This window comes from Ctenopharyngodon idella, chromosome 5, assembly GCF_019924925.1.
Source record: "Ctenopharyngodon idella isolate HZGC_01 chromosome 5, HZGC01, whole genome shotgun sequence".
NCBI lineage: Eukaryota > Metazoa > Chordata > Actinopteri > Cypriniformes > Xenocyprididae > Ctenopharyngodon > Ctenopharyngodon idella.
Genome location: NC_067224.1, coordinates 43,488,139 through 43,510,795, shown reverse-complemented (window position 1 = coordinate 43,510,795; position 22,657 = coordinate 43,488,139). Strand labels below are relative to the sequence as shown.

Below are 22,657 nucleotides of genomic sequence, written 5' to 3'. Positions count from 1 at the left end.
ATCTAATAGATCTAACCACATTATGACAAATTGTTCACATTTGAATTGTTAAAATAAACAAACAAAGCATTATGTAAATTAAATACAAAACTAATTTGCATACACTTCCAGAACAGAAATCTGAACATTGGATAAAGCCAGGTTCAAAATTCTTGTTTGAGTTTGTTGTCATATTAAAGGTTTTTACAGAGGTGATTTTGGATCTCTCTTTTTATCACTCCAGAAATCAGAAAATACTGTCAACAGATAGAAAAAGACTTTAACATTATGTTAATAAAATATATAATCCAGACAAATGACATATGAACACCTTCAGAATATAGATACTAGTGTTGTCAAAAGTACCGGTACTTCGGTACCAAGTCGGTACTGAAATTTTGAAAATGTGACGATACCAGCATTTCTGTAGTACCGAGTATCCGGGTATATTCGGTACCCACTGATAGGGCTGTGCCAGTATTTACGTGAATATGACACGAGTGAAGCACAAAGGTTTGTTTACAAAAGAAATAATAGGTTAGCAATTAAATGTGACATCGCAGCCATGGAAACATTTTGGTTCACTGCCGAATGAGAGAGGTACATGAGTCCATACATTTAAGCTTTGTCGGGTTTGTATTCTGTTTTGTGAATCGCGATCTGGTCACCCGATTATCAGAGAATTTAACAATATGCCATTAGTTACTAATGGCATATAGTTTCACACACGCTGGCGATTTTAAGTTTCGCTTTCTCTGGCAGCGCAAAATCAAACAGACTGAATGTCTGAAGATGAAACTCGCTTTTCAGACCTTTTACAACAAGTGTCAGTTGCTTGTAACATCAGGAGATATAAAAGAGATGCTCTCTTTCCTGCTCGTGTCCCACATCCCTCTCAAAATGCAGAGCGGCTATATGATGTTATGATAAAACATTTTTTTTTATTATTATTATTATTTAGGTTACCATTATTTACTGATATTTATTTCATAGGTTTTACTGGCAGTAGTGTGTCATTTCACTGACGGAACAGCTAAAATAAACACGCACGTCTGTTACAAAACGGATTGAGCATTTGTTTGTTTATTTTTTATATTTCAACATTTATTTCATTGAGGTATATATACACCCACAAACATACAGACACACGCTCCAAATATTTATATGTATGATTACCATCATATTTAATGTTTTTAAAATAGGCTAGTTAAATAAAATAGTAAAATAGTTCCAACAGATTTTCCTGTGGTACCCAATTTGGTACCGAGAACCGTAAAATTGTAATGGTATTGGTACCGACTACTGGAATTTTGGTACCGTGACAACACTAATAGATAGGGAAAAAACTGTAAAGTTTGGTGCGTGTAAAGCTGCTGAAGTGGAGATTTCTGACTCAAATTCACCGACTTTGAAATTGAAATCTACAGATGCAAATAGATAATATGTAATTAAATAAATCTTTGGATGTTTTCTTTCCACTAGTCCGAAAGAAGACATGTTATGGAAGGAAAATTGACCAAAACTTTGACGGAAAAAACTGACTTTGTATTTGCCATAGCAAATTAGAAGTGCCACAATGCTGTCTTAAATTGCCACCTAAGAAGGCCTCTCAGTAGGTTTTGCCATTTGTTTGAGTAATTGAGCCAACAGCCTCTCCATTCATTCACATGTTGATAAGAAAATAAGATGAGAATCTGCACAGTAAAATGTAAAACAGTTTATAGGAAGAGCAAAACGGTTTCACACTTGTAACCGTCCATCACTCAGAGAGCCAACTGCACGTTGGCATTATGCAAATGTGCTGCAATAGTGTGAAGAAAGACTTCAGTGTCCAGTTTTAGAAGCACAATGAACCTGAGGACAGATCAGCAGAGCCAAACACGCAGAAGAACTTGAGTCAGCAAAGCCCACATGACCGCTGAGGAATGAAGCAATGGGACATTGTGAGGCAGACATGCGTGTGGGAATCAGTCAGGATGGTCAGCTAGTCATCCAACAACCGAGTAGCCAACTAGTGAGGCTAACTAGTTTCTCTAGATTTTTTTTTTAGCTTACATTTTTGTGGTGGTTTAAGGATGATGAAAATATTTCACGCTCCCATTGTCACACATAACATGCATATCTGTTTTTTTTGTGATGTCTATGATAGTTTTGTGCAAATTCAGGTTGTAGTTATTTCAGCAATCTCACAAAAACATGTCCGGATCACATTTCATCCCAAAAGCAAAGAGATTTTTTGACATGCCAACATAATTTTTCAAGACAGTTTTGCACATTTTCCTCCAATTACTGTAATGTGTCCATACTAGAGGTCTACAAAGAGTACCCGAGACCTGACCCGGGACCCGTACGGGTTCGGGTCTATATTTTAAATGGTCAGCCGGGTCCAGGTCGGGTCCCAATCTATTACTTCGGTTCCCGGGTCTGTTTAACATTGTGTGTAATACCCGAGCCGATCGGACTCGGAGATCACCCGGCCGTGTTCGGAGTCAGTCAGCGCTGTGCGTGTGTTTTGTAACTTGCAAAGTATGAGCCGGGAAATAAGGTGTAAAAAACATGAGCGATCATGATCATCGAGTTTTCCTATTCCTATTGTGTGCAACAGTAATGCAAACAAACTTCAAATCTCAGAAACTGCTTGCAGCCATGCACACTCACATTTAGATATCATATTTCAAATCAGCAACAAAGTCTGATCACATGAATGTTTTCTATGACGCTCAAAAATGCGTTTAAAAGCTTATGTTTCAGGTGGCTCCAGCTAACGCGCATGTGCAGTCTCAAGCGAGCCCACTTTCTTTCTCCTATTTTTATGAATGAACTGTCTTGTTATTTCTAAAATTTTGGTCAGACTCGGCTCAGAGAGCACAGAAATGATCGCAAATAAGTAATGCTAACGTCAGCGGCCATGTCACTGAACAAGCAATCATTATAGTTCAAAAGTGCAAAAAAACAAAATGATACAACAAAATGCAAAACTGCCAAGTGGCATTTGTCATCGTGACAGCAAGTGGACTTTTAAAGCTGGAATAATGAGCGGATTAATCGGCAAGAGAGGAATAACATGGATGGAAGTTTCTTGGCAAGGAGGATTGAGCATCACAGTCAGGTACAAGGGAGAAGGCTATTATAGGTAAGACAAAACGTTTTATTTTTGCAACTTGTTTATTGACCTATGTGCCGATCGGGTCCGGTCGGGTCTGTGTCTTCTTGCTTCCAACTTTCGAAATAATAGTCGGGTCCGGGTCGGTTTCATGTAGTACATTTACGGGTCTCTTCGGGTTCGGGTACGAATTTTTGGACCCATGAAGACCTCTAGTCCGTACTGTAAAAAAAACTAATTAAATGAATGGTTTTAATTGTGATTTATTTTTCCAAAAGATGAGACTCTCATAACTATAATACAGTATCTTAAAAACTAATAATAAAAATAGTAAAATATTATTAAAATACTTTAATTCAACATAAGTAGTACATCAAGTGTTACTATTATTTATAAATACAAATATTCAAAATGTTAATAATATACTTTATTTGCATTTTTGAAGGGATTGTGGTTAATTATCATGAAAATAATTGACACTGTGCAAAAAAAAAAAAAAAAAAAAAAAAAAAACTTACATTTTTTATGCAAAATATAATGTATTTTCCAGTTTTGAGGTTGAAATTTGACAGGCTGCGTTCGATTCATCCGATCATGTCTGGTGAAGATGACCCAAAACCAGCAAATTATACATGAAAACATGTAATTCTGAAGTGTTATTTTAGTATAAAATATTATAGTTATTATTAATATTTTGAATTAGCTTTTATTTTTTATTTTCAGTTTTCATTTTAATTATAGTTTAATTTTTAGTACTTCTGTTTTTACTTTTTTTTTACTATTTAGGTTTAATTTATTTTTATTTCAGTTTTAGTTTAGTTTTTTAGTTAGTAATTTTAGTGCTTTAACTAAAAGCCAAGACAACATTTGTAATTTTCATTTAGTTATGATTTTCATTAAATGTTTTATATTTTATTTTATTTCAGCTTTATTTCAATAGAGTGCATTAGCGCTCGCTCCCTTTTTCAGTGGCGCTGGTTCCCGAAGTATTTTTTCCTTTCATTTCTCCCATAGGGATTAAAAAAAAAAAAAAAAAAAAAAAAGTGTTCTAAGCCATGAACCAAATCAACCAGCTACAAGGAGAATCACAACACTACAAACTTTGATTTGAAGCAAAAAAGTATTTGAAATTGGACAAAAAGACAATGTACTTAACAGCTTGAGTGAGGAAAAGGACTACAATCTCATGAAGCATTGCAAAAAATATATAAGACACAATTGAGAGTGTAGAGCGATCGACTCGATTACATCATTCGCAGTGCTTCATGGGAGTGGGTGGAGCGAAAAAGCTATTTTGGTGCTATTAACATTTTTTTTTTAACCCTAATAGAGTACCTCAGAGATGACGTGTTTTTGTAGGCAAAACCCGGAAGCGAGTTAGGCATTTTAGGACTTCCGGTTCCATCGCTCCAAAGTCAATGGGTTTTTTGAATGGGTTTTTGCTAAATCGCCTGAAATTAACAAAGGTTAACAAAGTCTCTAAATATTTTCACGTTTTGATCTATGACATAAAACACACCAGTTATAACCCGCTTGTGATTTTTTAAACCTTTATTGTGTCTTAAAAACGGCGGTTGCTAACAAATTGCTAAAAGGGACTACTTCCTTTGGCGGGGACTTTAGACGTCATCATGACAAACAGGACATTTGGACAGCATTTCTCACAAAAAAGTGGATAAGTATTCATACACAGCGCAGATCATAATCAGCGAGCATGTGTTTAAATAAAGTTGTTTTCTAAATAAAGTTTGAGGAAGCTTGGTGGTGGTGACGTTGATCCGCGACCATGGTGTGCTGTAGTCCGTTTATAGCGTTCTGTTAGCTTCTTATATCTGACGACTTTATTTAGGCTTCAAAATGTATAAATGTTGTGTTAACTTAAAGATTATCTTGATAGACAAAACGTGTAAGTGTCATAACCCTTTGTTAAACACAGAGCTTATTTTTTGCGATTTTCCAAAAGTCTATGGGAAAAGATGCATTGGCTTTCGATCGAGGGAACCCGTGCGCCGCTAACTTCCGGGTTGGCCTACAAAAACACGTCATCCCTGAGGTACTCTATTGGTGTAATTTTCTGTACAGCATCATGGGTAATGTAGTTTTTCACCAGGAATTCCACTGTTAAACAATTATTTTAAACATAAGCTGAAATAATGTGGGCTGATGTAAATACTATCAATTAACAACCTCGGAGCTCACAGTAGGTCCGTTTAATTGTTTATAAGTTACCATTCAAAATCAAAATGAGAAACATAGGAGAAACTGATACAGCAGTAACTCAAACACATAGTCAGAGATGTCTGACTAACAATCTGTCAAGAGAGGAGACCACCGGAGACTGGCGCACAAGAGTCGTGGGGTTAAACTAAGGTTGTGAATGTTTGACCTGTGCTTTTGTTACTGAAATGCTAAGAGATTTCACCCGTCAGCGGTGACAGGCATGGACAAGTGAGGGCGATAACTCAGAGTTCTGTGAGACCGCTTTAGATTACAGACAGAAAACTTCCTACTATAACCTGAGACGCTCGCACGTCCCTTACAGTATTTTTATCAATCCTGTTTCAGGAAACGATACGAGTTAACATTCACCTCTGGCTAATACCAGACACTGTACACTGCATAAACTGATGTGAACTATCAGGTGTTTCACAAACAAACCCTGACAGAGACAGGAATGTTATCAGAGTTTCTACATAATTCCCACACTAATAAATGTAGTTTAAGGGGCTGGAAACACCATGCGTGTTCTTGTGTTTAAATTATGGCTGCGTGATTATGGCAAAAATCATAATTCAAGATAATTTTGGCCAAGATTGAGATCATGATTATTTAACAATTACTCACTGACTTTGGAAACATCACCTATTTTTATTTTATTTTTTATTATTATTCATTTATATTTTTAATTGTCTTTTTAACAGTGGATTTCACTGATATTTTAATATAATTAACCTGAAAAATAAGTTAAATAAATATAAATTAACTACAAAAATATATTATACACATTTAAATAAATATTAAAAACAATTTTATGAAATCAAAATAAAATATAGCTGCAAGCAGCGATTAACAGTGTTCAAGCGCATTAAGGCCTTTAAGTACTTGCGTAAAAACATATGTTTTATTTATCAAGCATGTAACCACTTAGATCATAGATGGAAGACCATTTACAGGATATACAGGCAATTTACCATAGGAAGTATATGGTTTTTAAACAATTATAACACAAACTATGGTTAGATCTCCATGAAAGTTTTGAGTTTTCGTGTACGATTTATAGGCTTTTGAGTCTATTTTGCCACGCCCATTTTCTAAATTACCCTGTTATAGCTACCCAAAGGGTACAATTAAACTTTTTTTGATAATTATTGATCTAGAGAGTCCAGGGGTTTTATTGAGGTTGAGCGAAAAATCTAGGACAAGTTCGCAAAAGTAGTTTTTTTTTTTTTCAAATATTAAACAATTTGATTGACAGCAGTGGTTCTTGAGGCAAAATGGTTCAGAATGAGATCTAACATATGATATGCATATTGTGTGTATGTGCGAAACTTTGCTTAATATACAATTATTTACACAATCGTAAAACGTGATATTGCCCACCAGTGGCCGATTTTTCTTTCAAATTTCTCACAGACCTCTAGGGCCACGAGTCGAACATGCCTACCGAGCATCATTCCGATCGGCCTCTGTTAACCTGGTCTAATAGGTGCTCAAAATTCATTGGCCGATGGCAGACATGGTAGACATGGTTTTTAAGATACACCAATGTCCTCATAGACAATCATGGCACCTTGGACAAAGACACTGCATGCAAATTTTCAAGTCAATCAGACTAACAGTTAAGTAGTTATAGTCATTTTAAGGTTTTTATCTTGTTATAACGCCACCAAGTGGCCAATCACCGCAATTTTTTTTTTTTACTGCAACCAAAGATTGAGCCCATACACCCGTTTTCAGAGTCTGGTAAAACTCTCATTTCGTTCACAAGTTTTACAAGCCATTTTAGTAAAAGTGGTTCCTCCCACTTCTAACGTTTTGGCGGCCCATAGAGACCGTGAATCGAAATTTCAACTTTTTTTGATAATTATTGACTATGAGACTCCAGAGAACCTTGCTGCACTGGTTTGGTTCTGATCAGACTAGTTCGCAAAAGTAGGTTTTTCAAAAAAAAAAAAAATACCTGAAAATTTCTGAATGTAGGAGTTATGAGCCATTTTGTACTTTTGACCGTTGTAGCGCCCCCGTCAGGCCGATCGGGGCGAGCCTTGGTGTCGTTGTACACGGTCTGAGTACTACCAGCCTTCAAAGTTTCAAATGTCTACGACTTACGGTTTGGCCTGCCCAATCACTTTTACGGGAGAATGCTGATCTTTGGAAATTTTAACAATTACACATGGATTTCAGCGCTACACTCTTGAACCCCTAATAAGATTACCTATGTTGTAGTGAACTTCCACAACCTACTAAAAAACTACTAAAAACCATAATCTTGTTTTCATAATTGTCGGAAGCCAAAATCAAATCAAGTCAATTTTATTTGTATAGAGTTTTCACAATACACATTGTTTCAAAGCAGCTTTACAGAAAAACATGAAGTTAATGTTTATAATATCTTAATATCTTCATGGCTTATAGTTGCATTTATTAGATTAGAGCTGGGCAATAATATAGTTTACACTTTACAAGCAATCAAGCAGTTGATATTGCCCTACACGATTATACTGTATGCATGTATCAACTTTATGCAGGCAATGACCAAAGACATTCATCAGAGACCAATGGACATGTTAGTTTAATATATCAAGATTCTGGCCATAAAATAATATTTATTATGACATAATTTCTATACTGGTGCATCCCTATAAAGTACCAGTTTATGTAAAACAGTGGCATTAACTGCAGATCAATGCGGTTTATGATGTTCTTACCTAGTAACAGCTGAAAGACATAAAAGAAAATTCCATAGACACTGTTTGGCTGGTTTACTGCACTGTCGTTGCCAAAAATGGTTCCTAACAGTCCAAATCCTCGACCCCATCTAGAGAGAAGACGAAAACACAACAGAGAGAAACAGTAAAGAAGCAGAAGTCGAAAGCAGACAACATGAGAGATAAGAACTAAAAATATATACTAATATTCTAGTGCTCTGGGTTGCTCTTGGGAACACAGAAAAATTATGACAGAATATTTGGCCTAAATCAAAACCATTGATCAAAGCAGCAGCATACAAAGAGAACAGTTTCTGTTTATTGGTGCGAACAGATATTTCTGACCCAAATTGTTTGAAATTACACCAACAAAAGGAGATATGTGGTGGTTTCCAGTCCAATTCCAGCATATGGATGTGACATTTGCAGTCCAAACATAGTAAACATAAATATTGGGTAAATAGTCCACTTTAACTAAATTATATTTACTACTTTTTAGTATTGAAGTTATATCAAGTATAGGCATGTGACAGTATCAAATTTTCATATATTGCTGAAGCTTTTATCCCGGTATACGGTATTATCACGATATTGAAATAAGTTTAAAAAAAGTGTTGTCATACTATAACAGGTTTAAGAACTCTTTCTTATAACAAAGAACTCTGAATGTTTAAATACAATAACGCAATACACAAAAAAAAGTGCAAAAGAATTATAATGAACAACAGGTAACACTTTACAATAAGGTCTCATTATTTAACATTAGTTAATGCATTAAGATTAAGAATGAGCAATAGCTACATTTGTTACAGAAGGGTTTTTTTTTTTTTTTTTAGTTAAAAAATACAACTGATCTTTGTTAGTTTTTGCTCAGGTCCATTAAATAATAGTTGCAACTTTTGATTTTAGTAATGTTATTAAACATTAACTAAGAAATTAACATGAACTAAGATTAATAAATGCTTTATAAGTATTTTTCATTGTCAGTTTGGTAATAATGAATTAACATGTTAACTAATGAAGCCTTATGTCACTAAGTTTTACTGAACAATAACAAATAATCAGAACATTTTCAATCATTATAGGGCATGTTGTAGTCCTGATTAAAATATAAAAATGTTTAAGTTTGGAAAAAAAAAATAGCCTATTAAGTCTTTAAGTATTAAGTATTTGGTGCTATGATGAACAACATTGCAAACACAAAAAAAACTGAATGGCTATTTGAAGCATTTTAAGTACTGTTCAGTACCATAGCTGCTTTGTTTACAGGGTTTCCGGGGTAACCGCTGCATTTCTGGTTCCATCAGCGCCCTCTGCTGTCAGAGAGTGAACGTGCACTTTCATTCAGCACGTCTCCTCCTCTCGTTCTGTCATGTGCTTCTCGTGCACGTTGGGCTTGTTTACATCTGAGTGTGAGTGTCCCTTTGACGCAGCATACAGCGGTGTTGTGCATTTTATACGGTTGATGGGTAAAGTATTCTTAAAATTTAATATAAAAATTCGAATAATTCATAATGAATAATTATTCACGGTATTTTGAGGTGCCCACGGTAACAATATCATGCATATCATTATCGGGATATATCGTATTACCGAATATCGGCACATGTCTAATCAAGTATAACAAACATTTCGTGTCCATCATCTTGGAGTAAGGTTTTCCACCAAGCTCATCGCAATGCATTTTCTAATTGCGACTTTTTATTTCACAATTTATCTCACAGTTTATGACTCGCAATTTAACTTTTTGTCATAATTCTCTGCAAAGAAATTGGCTAAAACAATATCAATAAGGCAAAATAATCATGTTGGACCTTCATGTTGTCAGACTATCACAAAACAAGACTCATTTCAGCATTATACAGTAAAATAAAGAGCTAAAAGGTAAACAACAACTTACTTGCAAAATGAGCTTTCAATAAAACTTGGCTGCCTATACAGTAGAAAGGCGAAAATGTTTGATATGGGTGCTACTTGACTAGAGAAAACACTAGGCTAGTTTTCTTCCCTTTTGCCAAATAGATAGAAAAAATTCAACACCCATAATGCACTGGGCATGTTGCTGTCCGAGGCCACTCCCACCAGTCTGCTATGGATACGCTTCCCAGAGTCAAATACCGCCTTGCTTTAGTAGGAAATACTTCTTAGCAAACTTTTAGTCATAATGGTGTCGACTTGTATTGCTCCCGAATGCAAGAATTCAAAGAGTAAATGTTTAGCGGGAGCTAGCTACTTTGTTTCAAGTGAAGTAGAGCTGCATGATTCAATGAGAAATTTTTAAGTCACTTGTCACCACCTAGTGGCGTAACAATGTAATTGATACAATCGTCATTTGAAGCACCAAGTTACTTTTAAAAGAATTTGCTCTATTTTTATCGCTTCTGTAAACATCAATGTTTATATCCAAACTATAAACTTTTATCCCAGAACCTCTGTGATCATTTGAATATTTGTAAGACAGAAATCAAAAAACTTTTGCTGACAAATAAACAAGAATTTCTCGGTCCATGTAACATGGAGAATGAGTAAACATTGTTCATTTACATATACTATCAAAAGCGGGTTGAAAACGTAGCAACCGGATTCCAATTATGGTTGAAGTGTAAAACTGGAGTCTGATTCTTATATTGGTCTCTCTAAGTGTTTGAAAATCCTGAAACCTTTTCTATAATCTAACCCTGAAGAGGAAGAAGGTGAGTAACAACACTGGAGAGCAGCTGCTGCTTCATAACTTCCTGCCAACGGAATCGTCAAAGATCGAGCCGTGCCAAACACCTGAGGTCATGCCCAATCTCTTCCATATGTCCCATCATTCTCAGTCAAAGACACACATGAATAATAAAGCAGTACAATCATGATTCTGTTTCTAACAATATTGCATCAAAGCTTCAGTGTGTCGATTACTAGCAGGCAAAGGGTGCACACCAGACATGCGTAATAAATTCTTCACTTTTACGAGATGTATATTAGGGCTGGGTAAAAAAAATATAGATTTCTCGATTTTAATCGTTTCTCATTTTTACGAACCGATATTGATTCTTAAATCCCAAGAATCGATTAGTCTAGTCTGTTTTCAGTTAATGAATGAACAGAATTGTAGCGCACCTCCCATCCAATAAATCGCAATAATCTTAGTACTTTGTTACTTTTGATATGAAGCAAAGTCTCAGATTTCAAATGACGTCCATCTTATTATGAGATTCAAAAAATAAATACCATTTTGGCGGTTTAATGTGACGTGACAGATCGCTTTAGCGCCTCAGTTAAAGAGAAGCGGCAGCACGGAGCGCATGTGAACATCTGAAGGTATGTTAAAAGATACAGTACAACTTACCGAAATCCGTATCATGTCTCGTGTAATAGCTCAATCAGTGTTTCAACCTCGGAAAGACTTTAATAAAACAGCTTGTACACAATGTCACGTAACGTCACATTTACCTCAGAAAAACATATTCAGTGACCATAAACTCATTAGTCAGCTAGAAAAGTGAACTTTAGAAAAAGCATTCTGATAAATATAGCTATGCACTGTTACATATTCATTATAACGTTCTTCAATATTTAATGCATGTTTGAATAAATCAGTTTTGACAGACACGATTTAAATGTTTACGAAACGAATTGGAGAAATATGATTATGTAATTCTGAACTTTATTTATTATAAAAAACATAATTGAGTGTAATTTAAGTGTTTGTATATAAATAAGTTAATTTTAACCTTCAATATTATAGTAAAGTAGTACCAACTGACTCCCATGTGTAGTATAACGGTGGCGACACCCAGCTGTACACTTTTAACCTCAAAAGTATCTTTTGTTCGGGCGCCAGACAGTAAAAACTGTCAAATTTTAAATATTTCCCCAGATAGCTCTAAAACCACCAGTTACAATAACCAAAACTCAAATTCTCAAGTTCATTTCATTTAATTATAAAAAGGTAAGGGAAAGGGGGGAAAAAATTATATATATATATATATAATTCACATCAACAGAGTAACAAATTTGCATAGAATGAAGCAACAACGATCATATAAGTCCAGTAGAGAGAAAACAGCTTGAATGCAATGTCAACTCAGTTTCGAAGAATTGGTGACTGTCCTGATAAATGGTTCAAGCAAAGAGTTTTTTTTTTTTCAGTCACTCACAAACCATACGAATCGGCAGTACAATAAAAGTTCCAAAATGTGTCACCAGATAACAGTGCGTTTCTTTCCACATCCGCGTGCCCAAATCTGCATTTTTTCCCACATGTAAAGAAAAGAAAATTAAATCATTAAACAAAACGTAAGGAGCATTTAACAAAAACAAAAAAACGCTTTCAATGTTAAAAATGGATGCATGAATTAAGGTGCGCGCATTTGATTGCACGCGTTTGTTGGAAAGAGAGTGTGAGTGTGTGTGTGTGTGTGTGTATAGAGCAAGCGGGGAGTCACTAACCAGGTTTGAGCAGATTTCGGGTTTAATGATGAGTGCTTAGAGAACGACGAGGCGTCTAATCGACTGTCTAATCAGCTGTGCCAACACGCATAAACTGGAGTAGGATTGCATGAAACTTGTACGTGCAAGTACAAATCAATCATTTCTTCTTCCAAACTCACTGGAGCGTGTCCAAAACAGCAGGCCGGAACCACACGTCACATGACATACGTCACTCGTTGTCTCACACATCATCTCGTTTACCTTTCGTGCAGGATATCAGGAACAACGCCTCCTAGGTGCGCTATTTTCCCCCTTTTATATGCTGCGCTCATTATTAACACGCCTCCATTATGACATTTGTTAAATGAAAATAAACAGGACTACCCGCTGTTCTGCTACAACTGCATTAGTTGAGAGATTTTTTTCCTCTAGAAAATTTGCAATGTACAGTACTGATATACATCCACAAATAATCGACAACGAATCGAAATCGAATCGAATCGTGAAAATTGTGTCAATACCCAGCCCTAATGTATATGCTCACTCACCGATGGTACAAAAAACATCCTTCTACATCCTGCGTCGCGTCGGCTAGTTATTTTAGTTTATAAAGTTTTAAATATGGATATTTTTCTTGCAAAAACACTTGCAATCGCTTCACTTCAGTAGGCCTTTATTAACCCCCTGGAGTCGTATGGATTATTTTTATGATGGATGGATGCATTTTTTTGGCTTCAAAATCGCACCCCTCATTTACTACGATTATAAAGCCTGAAATATTTTTTAATATATCTCCGATTGTGTTCGTCTGAAAGAAGATAGTCATATACACCTAGGATGGCTTGAGAGTGAGTAAACTATGGGATAATTTTCATTTTGGGGCGAACTAACCCTTTACAGGTTCACTTGAAAAAAAAAAAGCAGTCATGAAAGAAGAAAGCCGTGCGTTTTTAACTGTGACAATGAACGCTTATCAGGATCAACTAAACGCCAGATTTTCAAAAGTATGTGAAGTATGTGAGGTTCACGGCATAAACCAAGAGTTTTACACACTGGTCTGTTATTGTAGGGTCATCAAATTTACATTTCCACGTCCCTAAACATGACAAAAACTGTGATTGGTTGCTTTATATGTCAGTCAGAAGGGCTCTTTGGTGGCCAATTAAAGCTGTTATAGAGTCCAGACCTTCTGCCGTCAGTCTGAAAGTCTGGCTACACGAGACTAGTCTGAAAAAGTTTGTACATTACTGTTAAAAATCAATTTCCTTGTGGAGAAAATAAATAGGATGTTTACTTCCATAACACAATTATTGCTCTCTATAACTATATATCAAGTCAATTCAATTTCTGATACCAATACATGCCCCTCTTACAGCACAAAATAACATCTTTCTCCTGCAGAAACACCCTCAGAAATACTTTCACAAACCTTTAGACAGCAGCGCAGTCATGACTCAGTGATCATCAGTACGGTGTGTTTCCCAATGTAGTGACCGATTAATTAGTGGCGAAACATATAGCAAAAGATCTTGATCAACTAAAGCAATCTAATCATCTGAAGTCAGTTCTGCTGCACAATAAAGGCTTGCTGGTTCCCTTTAAGAGTGAGACCTTAAGCCTGATTATGTAACGTTCCCGAAAACCTTCACCCGGCTGGGGTTTTGTTTGGTTGTTTTCTCTGCTGAACGCCCGGGACGTCCCTCTGAGCAAACAACGCAATCACCACAGACAATTTCACAGACTTAGACAAGCTTTTGTATGTCTTTACTTGATGGTGATAACATAAGTGACCATGATATATAATGCTGTCCTATTTATCTCAGTGATGAGTGGGCACATCTACAGATTCACAGATAAAGAAGGAGACTCTATTAATACCAGATCTGCAAGACACATGAAGCACATCCAAAGCAGTACTGTCAGTCTCCTGTCATCTCAATAAGTGAAAGAACAACATAAAAATATCAAAAAATCATCCCCTGGGACAGCTGATCTATGCTGATATGATCTTGGTAAGCATGTGATTTGTTTTCCATCTGCATTTCATCAAATGATGTTTTCCTGAAAGTGTGTCAGTGTGTGGAAACTTCACATGACTGTCCTGACAACCACATTTTTCCCTTTAAGCTCAACAAGTTGCTTCAAAGAAGTGGGCTTGCAATTGCTGAATCAACAGGTAAAACAAAACTTCTTTAACAAACAAAATAAATTAACATCTGGAAATCTGGAGATATATATAAACTAAAAAAAATATACAAATCATTTACATACATGCATGCATGCATACATATATATTAGGACTGGGGGAAAAAAATTGATTCACCGAACTACCGCAAAAAAAAAAAAAAAAAAAACGATTTTTTATTCCAGAATCAATATTAATTTATATTAATTTGCTTTATTTTAGTCCTTGCTTATAGACGAGGCGGAGGAAAGTTACCTCTTTTATTTCAGCAGAGGGCAGGGCTCGAAAATAAAGACTGCCGATGGCCCGCGGTCAGCGTAAAAGTCGCTCAGGTCAGGTGACGCAATAGGGCCAGTGCTGCATCACAAAAGTTTATCATTTGCACGTGTTTTTAAGTTTTGAAAATTGAATTAATCAAGTGCAAGAAAACGCAAAGGAGAACTCAATTCAATAGCGTGAACTTTTTTTGCGCACACATCCGAAGCGTGCGCCCAGAAAGCCGCTTCTCAGACAGCGTGTAAATGCTGAATTGAGCTCTCTTTCACGTCTTCTTGCGCTTGAAAAGACCCATTCACACAAAATGACAACCTTGTAAACAAAGTCTGTTATACCTTAAAGGGGTCATGAATTGAGAAATCAACTTTTCCTTGAGCTTTTGATATATAAGAGGTTCTGTAAGTTTCAGAACTGAAAACTTCCTTGTTAGTCCAATTTATTGACACCAGGCCCAGAGAACAACTCGTCCTGGAATGTGTCTATGACATTGATAGGTTAAACCCTACCTCCGCAGAAGAAATCAACGCCTACTTCATCATTGCAACATTAGCCCCGCCCACATACCACTGGAAGATGACGAGGAGAGAAGAGCGATACAAGACTAAAACAACATTACCTTTCAAAGGATTCTAATGCTAGGAATATGGTTATTTATTTTCAACAATGTGAATGTCTCAGTTGAGCTTTATTTATTTGTATTCAGTACATTTCACTGTGGATTCTTTGGCAAATCATTCGCATTTCGGCGCAGGCTTTGCAAACAGACTTTTACGATATGGACTCGACAGTAATGCGACATGTAAGTAACTGTGTTGCAAATGTGATCTGATATGTAATGATTCATGTACAGTCAGATGTTCTTTGTCGGTGTGTCAGTAAATCAAACCAGCGACTAAACGACCAACTTCACGTTGTTTCTCTTAGTAGGATGAAAATAATCTGTTAATTAAACGGTGATTAAATTATATATAGAAAGCGATCAAAGAACGCTCCCTTTACAATCGCTGGAGCTGTCAATCAGTGTGAGTTTATCAGTGACTGAGTTCTGGACTCGCGCCAAAACTCCTGTTTTATTCAACAAATCTTTTAGTTACAATGAGTTTGCACTGTTAGTTATTATGAAAGCATTCGTTAGTGTGCAGAAATTGAGTTTTAATGACGAGATCACTGCTTTCATGCGCTCAACAACATGTCTGTGATCGACTACAATATTCATCACTGCAACCTTTCATGCCACGATCTAAATATAATGCCATAGATCTAAATGCTATAAATCTATTTCAACACTTGAGAGATGTAATAGTAAAAACGTGCTAAATGTTTGAGAGAGTAATACTTAGTTATTTCATATGCAAAGATGTTAGCCAATCACAGCAGTGGGCATTTACACTGAAGTCTCACAGCAGACACGCCCCTTAAAACAGAGCGTTCAAATCAGAGGGATAAAATCAGGGTAGGAAAAATGCCTTTTATTTCTAAATTATGATGATTTTTGATGTAAGAAGCATACTAACATAATAAGTGCACCCCAGGAAACATTATAAAACAACGCAGTTCATGACCCCTTTAAAGTCGTCATGAAATCAAAATTGACCCTATTTACTTTGCTAGTGCATATTACTAGCCTTGTGGTGAACAATTAATCCGTGCAAGTTAATACAAAGAAAAAAAATGTTTGTCATGGTAATCTTTAATCAAAATCTGAAAAGTTACTTCCGGTCTGGAATGGCATTCCTTCTCAGATGACGTCAGTTTGACGGCTTGGGTTGAAAAAGCTTAAATCACTCCCATCCAACCGTTAGTCTGCTATGAGCAAGAGATGGAAAGTAGAAGCGCTAAAGTAAAACCCTGCCCTCTATTCAATATCCCATTTCACTTGGAAATATGTCACAACACTGGAGTAAAGTTGTTTGCAACTTCCGGTTCACGGGGACTTTAAATGAACAAACAGTTGTGTAACAGTATATTGGATCCGTGCCTCTCTTAAAGTGACAGCAGCCTAATAAACCTGTTAATCAAACAACAAAGGACAAAGAAAAAAAAAAATCACTGACTGCTCTTGACAGAATAACTTTTGTAACTTTAATAAGGATTAATCTAGTTTTGATATTTAGTTTATGCGCAGTGTTGTTTTACATTTGATTATTCATTTTCTCTACCTGAAAATTACTGTTAGACTTACTTGAAAAACATTAAAAGCAGTGTTTATTTTATTTGTATGTTTGTTCTATTGTATTTGTGCAATTCCTCGTAACTCCATGTAGCCAATAAGTGTATCATTCAACTTCTCATGGTCTAAAATCGCAATACTTGTAGAATCGCAATTCTTAAAAATCAGAATGCATATCATATCGGCACCCAAATATCGTGATGGTATCGAATCAGGGGAAATAGGTGCATCATCCCAGCCCTAATAAATATATTTTATATGGTATACAGTTTGTACCATAACAATAAAGCGCTATAAATAATTGCTAAACCACACCATTAATGGTCTGATAATGTGTGAGGGAGTATCCTTCAGCAGTAAAATCAGGAACTGACGTCTCATAAATAAACCAAACTGATTTCAAAGGTTACTAAAACAAAGTTGAACCCTTGCTGATCAAACACATCCACTTCTTCAGCCTCATACATCAATGAAAGAATTAAAAATTCTCGTGGGAGACGAATGCTGCACTTAAAGGGGCTGATAATACGCAAAATATGAAGAGAAACAAACATTTTATGAAAATGATAAGTATGAAACAGCCTGTTGTACTCATACAATGGATGTGCTGTCAAGTTAGCTGAAGATGCTCATAAATAAACGAGGGTCTTTGGTTTCACCTCGAGACCGTAATCGAGTTAATTACACAATAAACGAAATGAAATAATCTGTGTATAATTACACACATTACAACATTCAGCGCTCTGATATGGAACTCATTCACACATTACCACAGTTAGCATTAGCTGCTATCGCACTGTGTTTCTGTTCTTAAGACAAAAGCCACATTCAAATACAGCTTTAAACGTATGTCGTTTCATTTATATCCAGATGTACAGGCTATACCAATAAGCGTCTCAAGAAAAGACCATAAATATAAGGCTAATATTGCTATTTTATTAAATTCTCAGTCAGTCAGCGGCCCGGAGCGACTCTCCGGCTGTGTGTCAAAACCTACCGAACTCCCTATTTAGACATTATTTCCAGATCTTCAGACGCGCACTTAAACTCTGGAACGCGCATAAATGATCCAAAACATTCGAAAGGAGTCGAAACGTTGTTTTCAAACGCTCGAGCCGCGCCTATGACAGCCACAAACGTTGTCTAGGTAGGGAACTCGCTAGGTTTTGACACACAGACCCTCTCTCTCTCACCTGGACGTGAAGACTTTAGAGCAGCTGATGGAGCTGCTCAGGTCGCACAGGGCGCGGTAATTGGCGTCGCGGGTCTTTTCCCTCTCCACATGGAATGCGTACAGGGATATCAGAATTCCTGAGAGACACACGAGCAGCCGGACTATCCGCTCCCAGCGAGGGGTGGACACTCGCAAGACGGGCGCCGCCATTTTTTCCCGGCCTTTGCACGAACGCGCGCAGCCTCCCCTGCCTCAACCGTTGGGCGCGCGACGTGGAAAAGCGTCGGGACGTGTCACCAGACCAAAGGGCGTGACTTGATTTTAATGTGGGCGTGGTTTGTTAGACAGGGGCGTGTCTATCAAGCGTCTCGCCATTCTTGTGTCAGTGGGGGCCTTTATAATAAAACAAGATTCAGGGTATCTTTGTGCGGCCCTTTGTACTCTGATTACACACCCGCATGTTGTAAAAAGCTGCAGGCGGGTATATTATACAGAGAGAGAGAGAGAACTTTTGATTAACTTACATAATATTATATATAATATATATAAATGAGGTGTCATCACTTTAACTTGAATATGACTGAAGGAGTTTATGATTGAATAAATGAAAGAATAAATGATTTTATCTCTGATTTGTTAGTTAGAAGATAACATGAATGACAAGACTGTTGCTATCATGGATGATTTTATCATGGAGATTTGTATTAGTTTTTGTATATATTATGTGTATGCATGCATACAGAAATGACTGAATCTTAAAATGTGTCGTGTATTATATTCTAGTGCATTGTATGTTTTATACTGTGCTGAATTGAATTGTGTAATGCATTTTATATAATATAACAGACATTAAACAGAGTTTGAAGTGCTACCTTAGTTAGTTTGATGACAAACTTTGATGAAAGTTTAAAATAACTTTGAAAAGCTTTAAGTTTGAAAGTAAAAAAAAAATGTTACTAGCCTGTATTAACATGTTGCTAGCATGATTTACCACATTGCTAACATGTTTTAACACATTGTTAGCTTGTTTTAGCATGTTGCTAGCATGATTTAACACATTAACTTGTTTTAGCATGTTGCTAGCATGATTTAACACATTGCTAGCATGTTTTAGCATTTTGCTAGCATGATATAACATATTGCTATCATGTTATAACATGTTGCTAACATAATTTAACACATTACTAGCATGTTGCTAGCCTGATGACGACGTTTTCATGTCACCGGAAATAGAGTCATCAGTGTCCCAGTGTGTAGTGAGCTAGCGTCCTTTACTGTCCTTACCAGTGCCCGAATTTGTGTACACGATATAACTGATTCATGAGCTCGGGAGCTAAGGAGCTGATTGAGACGCACCCTAACACATTGATGGCTTGTTTTAGCATTTTGCTAGCATGATTTAACACATTGTTAGCTTGTTTTAGCATTTTGCTAGCATGATTTAACATGTTGCCGACATGATTTAACATGCTGCTAATGTGATTTACCATGTTGCTAGTATGATATAGAACATTGCTAGCATGTTTTAACATTTCGCTAGCATGATTAACATATTGCTAGCATGTTGCTTACATTACCATGTTGCTAGCATGTTTTAACATGTTATTATCATGATTAGTATGTTGCTAGCATAAGTTAGCATGTTGCTAACATGTTGCTGACATGATTTAACATGTTTTGCTAACATGATTTAATACATTGCTAGCTTGAATTGGCATATTAATAGCATTAATTATAACATTGCTAGCACGTTTCTAACATGAGTTGCGTCCCAAATGACGCACTATACACTATACACTTATACATTATGTACTTATGCACTATGTACTCATCCATGTAGTGCGTGAATTGTATAAGGTTATTTTGTCATTTAACATCAGAGTCTGATCCCCTCTCTCCCTCTGCTACATAATTAAAGCTGCGACAGTTGAGTGCATGAAATGTCCAACATTCCACACTTCGTTTTTTCCGTTAATTTAGTGCATCATCCAGGTATTTAAAGTGCACTTTTTCTTTTTGGAATTTTCTGTGTGAACACACTACTCGCACTATTTGTGCTTAAAAACGTCATAGAATAGTGCATAAGTACGCAAATTGGGATGCACCTAAGAATTAACACATTAGCATGGTTTAACACATTTCTAGCATGTTTTTATTGCAAGCATGATTAGCACGTGGCTAGCATGAATTAGCATGTTGCTAATATGATTAGCATGTTACTAGCATGTTGTCCTAGGATAGTCATCAATGCTGCCTTCACGTGCTCTCTGAGTTATTGTAAATATGAGTTCCTAGGTAAAAAATTTGCACATGAATGCCCTCTCATGTTGAAACTTGAATGCGATAAGCTCATAATCACGACTTCAGAAGTCGAAATTATCAAACTGCCTATAGCACATGAAGGCAGCATACGATTTGCTAGTGATAGACAGCTTAAAGGTGCAATATGTAGGATTTATGACTGCTAGAGGTCGCTAGAGGCCTATTCAAAACAAAGGCGTAGCTTGATGACGGCAAGCTTGAGCGCAGAATCTTGGGACATGTGGTCTTCACCTCACAGCCGGTGGACTCAGGAAGAAATTATGTTCATGGATGTGATTATTAACGTTACTGTAGTATGAAGCAGAGCAGGACCGAGTGTTGTGGGAGCTGAATGAGGCCGCTGGAGCGATTGCACAACACACCTCACGAGCAGCGGAACTTTTATTATGACACAGTCGCCGGCGCCGCTTCCGCATTTCTGGTCATGAGTATGAGGTAACACAGCTCTGTTTATCATATTAGATACATTTGAGTGTGTTGAAAATGTTGTTATAACGTTACTCTGTGCATTCGCTCGGCGGCTGCTGTGAGACACTTGTTTGAGACACACCAGATCGATTTTAGAATATCATATTAAATGCTGGATGGCTTGTGTTGATAAATGGCATGCAATTAATTTTAATACGTATTGTATGATGGAGAAAATTCTGTATTACTGTTACTAAAAATAAAGCTGTATCTGATTATGCTATGTTAGCTACTTCACAAAATAGTGTTTTTCTCTGAGGCATGGTAAAGCATGGTACTCGCAAAAAATCAAGAAAATTAGATTTAAACAATAATACTAAACATGTTGAGCTATATAACAATAATTAGTTTTCTGTCTATAAACGTAACCAAACAGTTGTTCCCTTGTCTATTAAAACGTGTAATAAATTAAAGCATCTTTGGTGTTTCCATGGTTTTTACAAAATAAAACTGGAAACCGAGGGTAACGCGGGTATGACGCAATTGACAGGCCACTCCTCACCTTGGTTAAAATTGCAATTTTCTTATGATTTACAAATATTTGGAAACATTTGGGATATTGTAAGTACTCAAGTGAACAAAATATATAAACACTGGCCTAGTGGTTTTTGGATATTTTACTGCAAAAATCTTACATATTGCACCTTTAAATCCTGTATAAGTCTTCTTGTGCAAAAGTCTTGACCCCCTCAATAAAAGTCTATGGGATTTTTCGTAGTTTTGATAATCCGTTTAAGAAAGATAGTTAGAAAAGATACAGCAACCAGAGTGAGGACAGTCTGAAGGTCTGAGTCGGGTTTGGTGGTTCTAGCTTTGAAAGCTCTAGGAGGAGATACGGTTTAAAATTTAGTCTCAGAAGAAGAAGAAGAAGCTCAAATAGTAGATCAGTATCTCAGATTTGTCAAGCCAACATAATGACATGTTGGCATTAATGAAGTTACACCATGTAGTGAAGCAACACTGCCACACTGTGGCTTCTTTCTGCGACAGCACATGCTTGCATTTTATATATATATTGCACTGCTTTGGTTCTCTAAAAGTTCCCTGTCATCCACTATAAAAGTAATATGTATTCAACAAAGAATGCAAAACATTTTGTGTTAAATCTAATTATGACCCTGCAGTCGAATGAATTATTATTTTAAGTGAAGGTTTGTAAATGTGCATGCAAACGGTTTGGGGAACCATCTTTATGTATCCATATGTATTCTTTTTGTTTGTTTCAGGTGTAAAATGCAATCACAAAAAGCAGCAAATAAGATTAGAACACCTATTAAAAATAGATGTGCAAAGCTGGGTAATGAGAAGTAACAAACAGTAATAGTGCATTGTACTTCTGTGAATTAAAAAAGGAAAATGCGGAAGTGGGCTTTGTTTTTGCATGGATGCATGGCTAAAAACGGCCCAGCGTCCAGCCAATCACAAGAGCTTTAAACGAACCAATCACACGAGTCCCACTAAAATGCAACCACTCACACGAGAGCAGGGACTCTCAGCCAATCACCCACGAGCTCTAATACCCACGTGACTTTAGCGTTTCAGAAAACTGTGTGACATCAGCTTTGTTTACTCACAGAAGAGAAGCGAAGGGAAGAGCTCGTGCAGCAAGTGTCTATATTCTAACAAACATGGC

The 22,657-nt window shown here is 36.5% G+C and overlaps 1 protein-coding gene and 1 long non-coding RNA gene across 2 annotated transcripts in view; one reads left to right on the top strand and one right to left on the bottom strand.

Moving 5' to 3' along the window:
• vkorc1l1 (vitamin K epoxide reductase complex, subunit 1-like 1) overlaps positions 1-18,530 on the bottom strand; it is a 25,807-nt gene extending 7,277 nt beyond the window's left edge. Inside the window, exons 1-2 of the mRNA XM_051894724.1 lie at positions 18,254-18,530; positions 8,011-8,120 (exon numbers count right to left, since the gene is read on the bottom strand). Coding sequence (XP_051750684.1) covers positions 8,011-8,120; positions 18,254-18,444 — 301 coding nt within the window. The 5' untranslated portion in view covers positions 18,445-18,530. The remainder of the gene's footprint in view (positions 1-8,010; positions 8,121-18,253) is intronic.
• Positions 13,865-22,657, top strand: LOC127513134 (uncharacterized). The gene is made up of 3 exons (XR_007930342.1): positions 13,865-14,441; positions 14,557-14,605; positions 22,251-22,657. It is a non-coding gene; the product is annotated as an uncharacterized LOC127513134 (long non-coding RNA).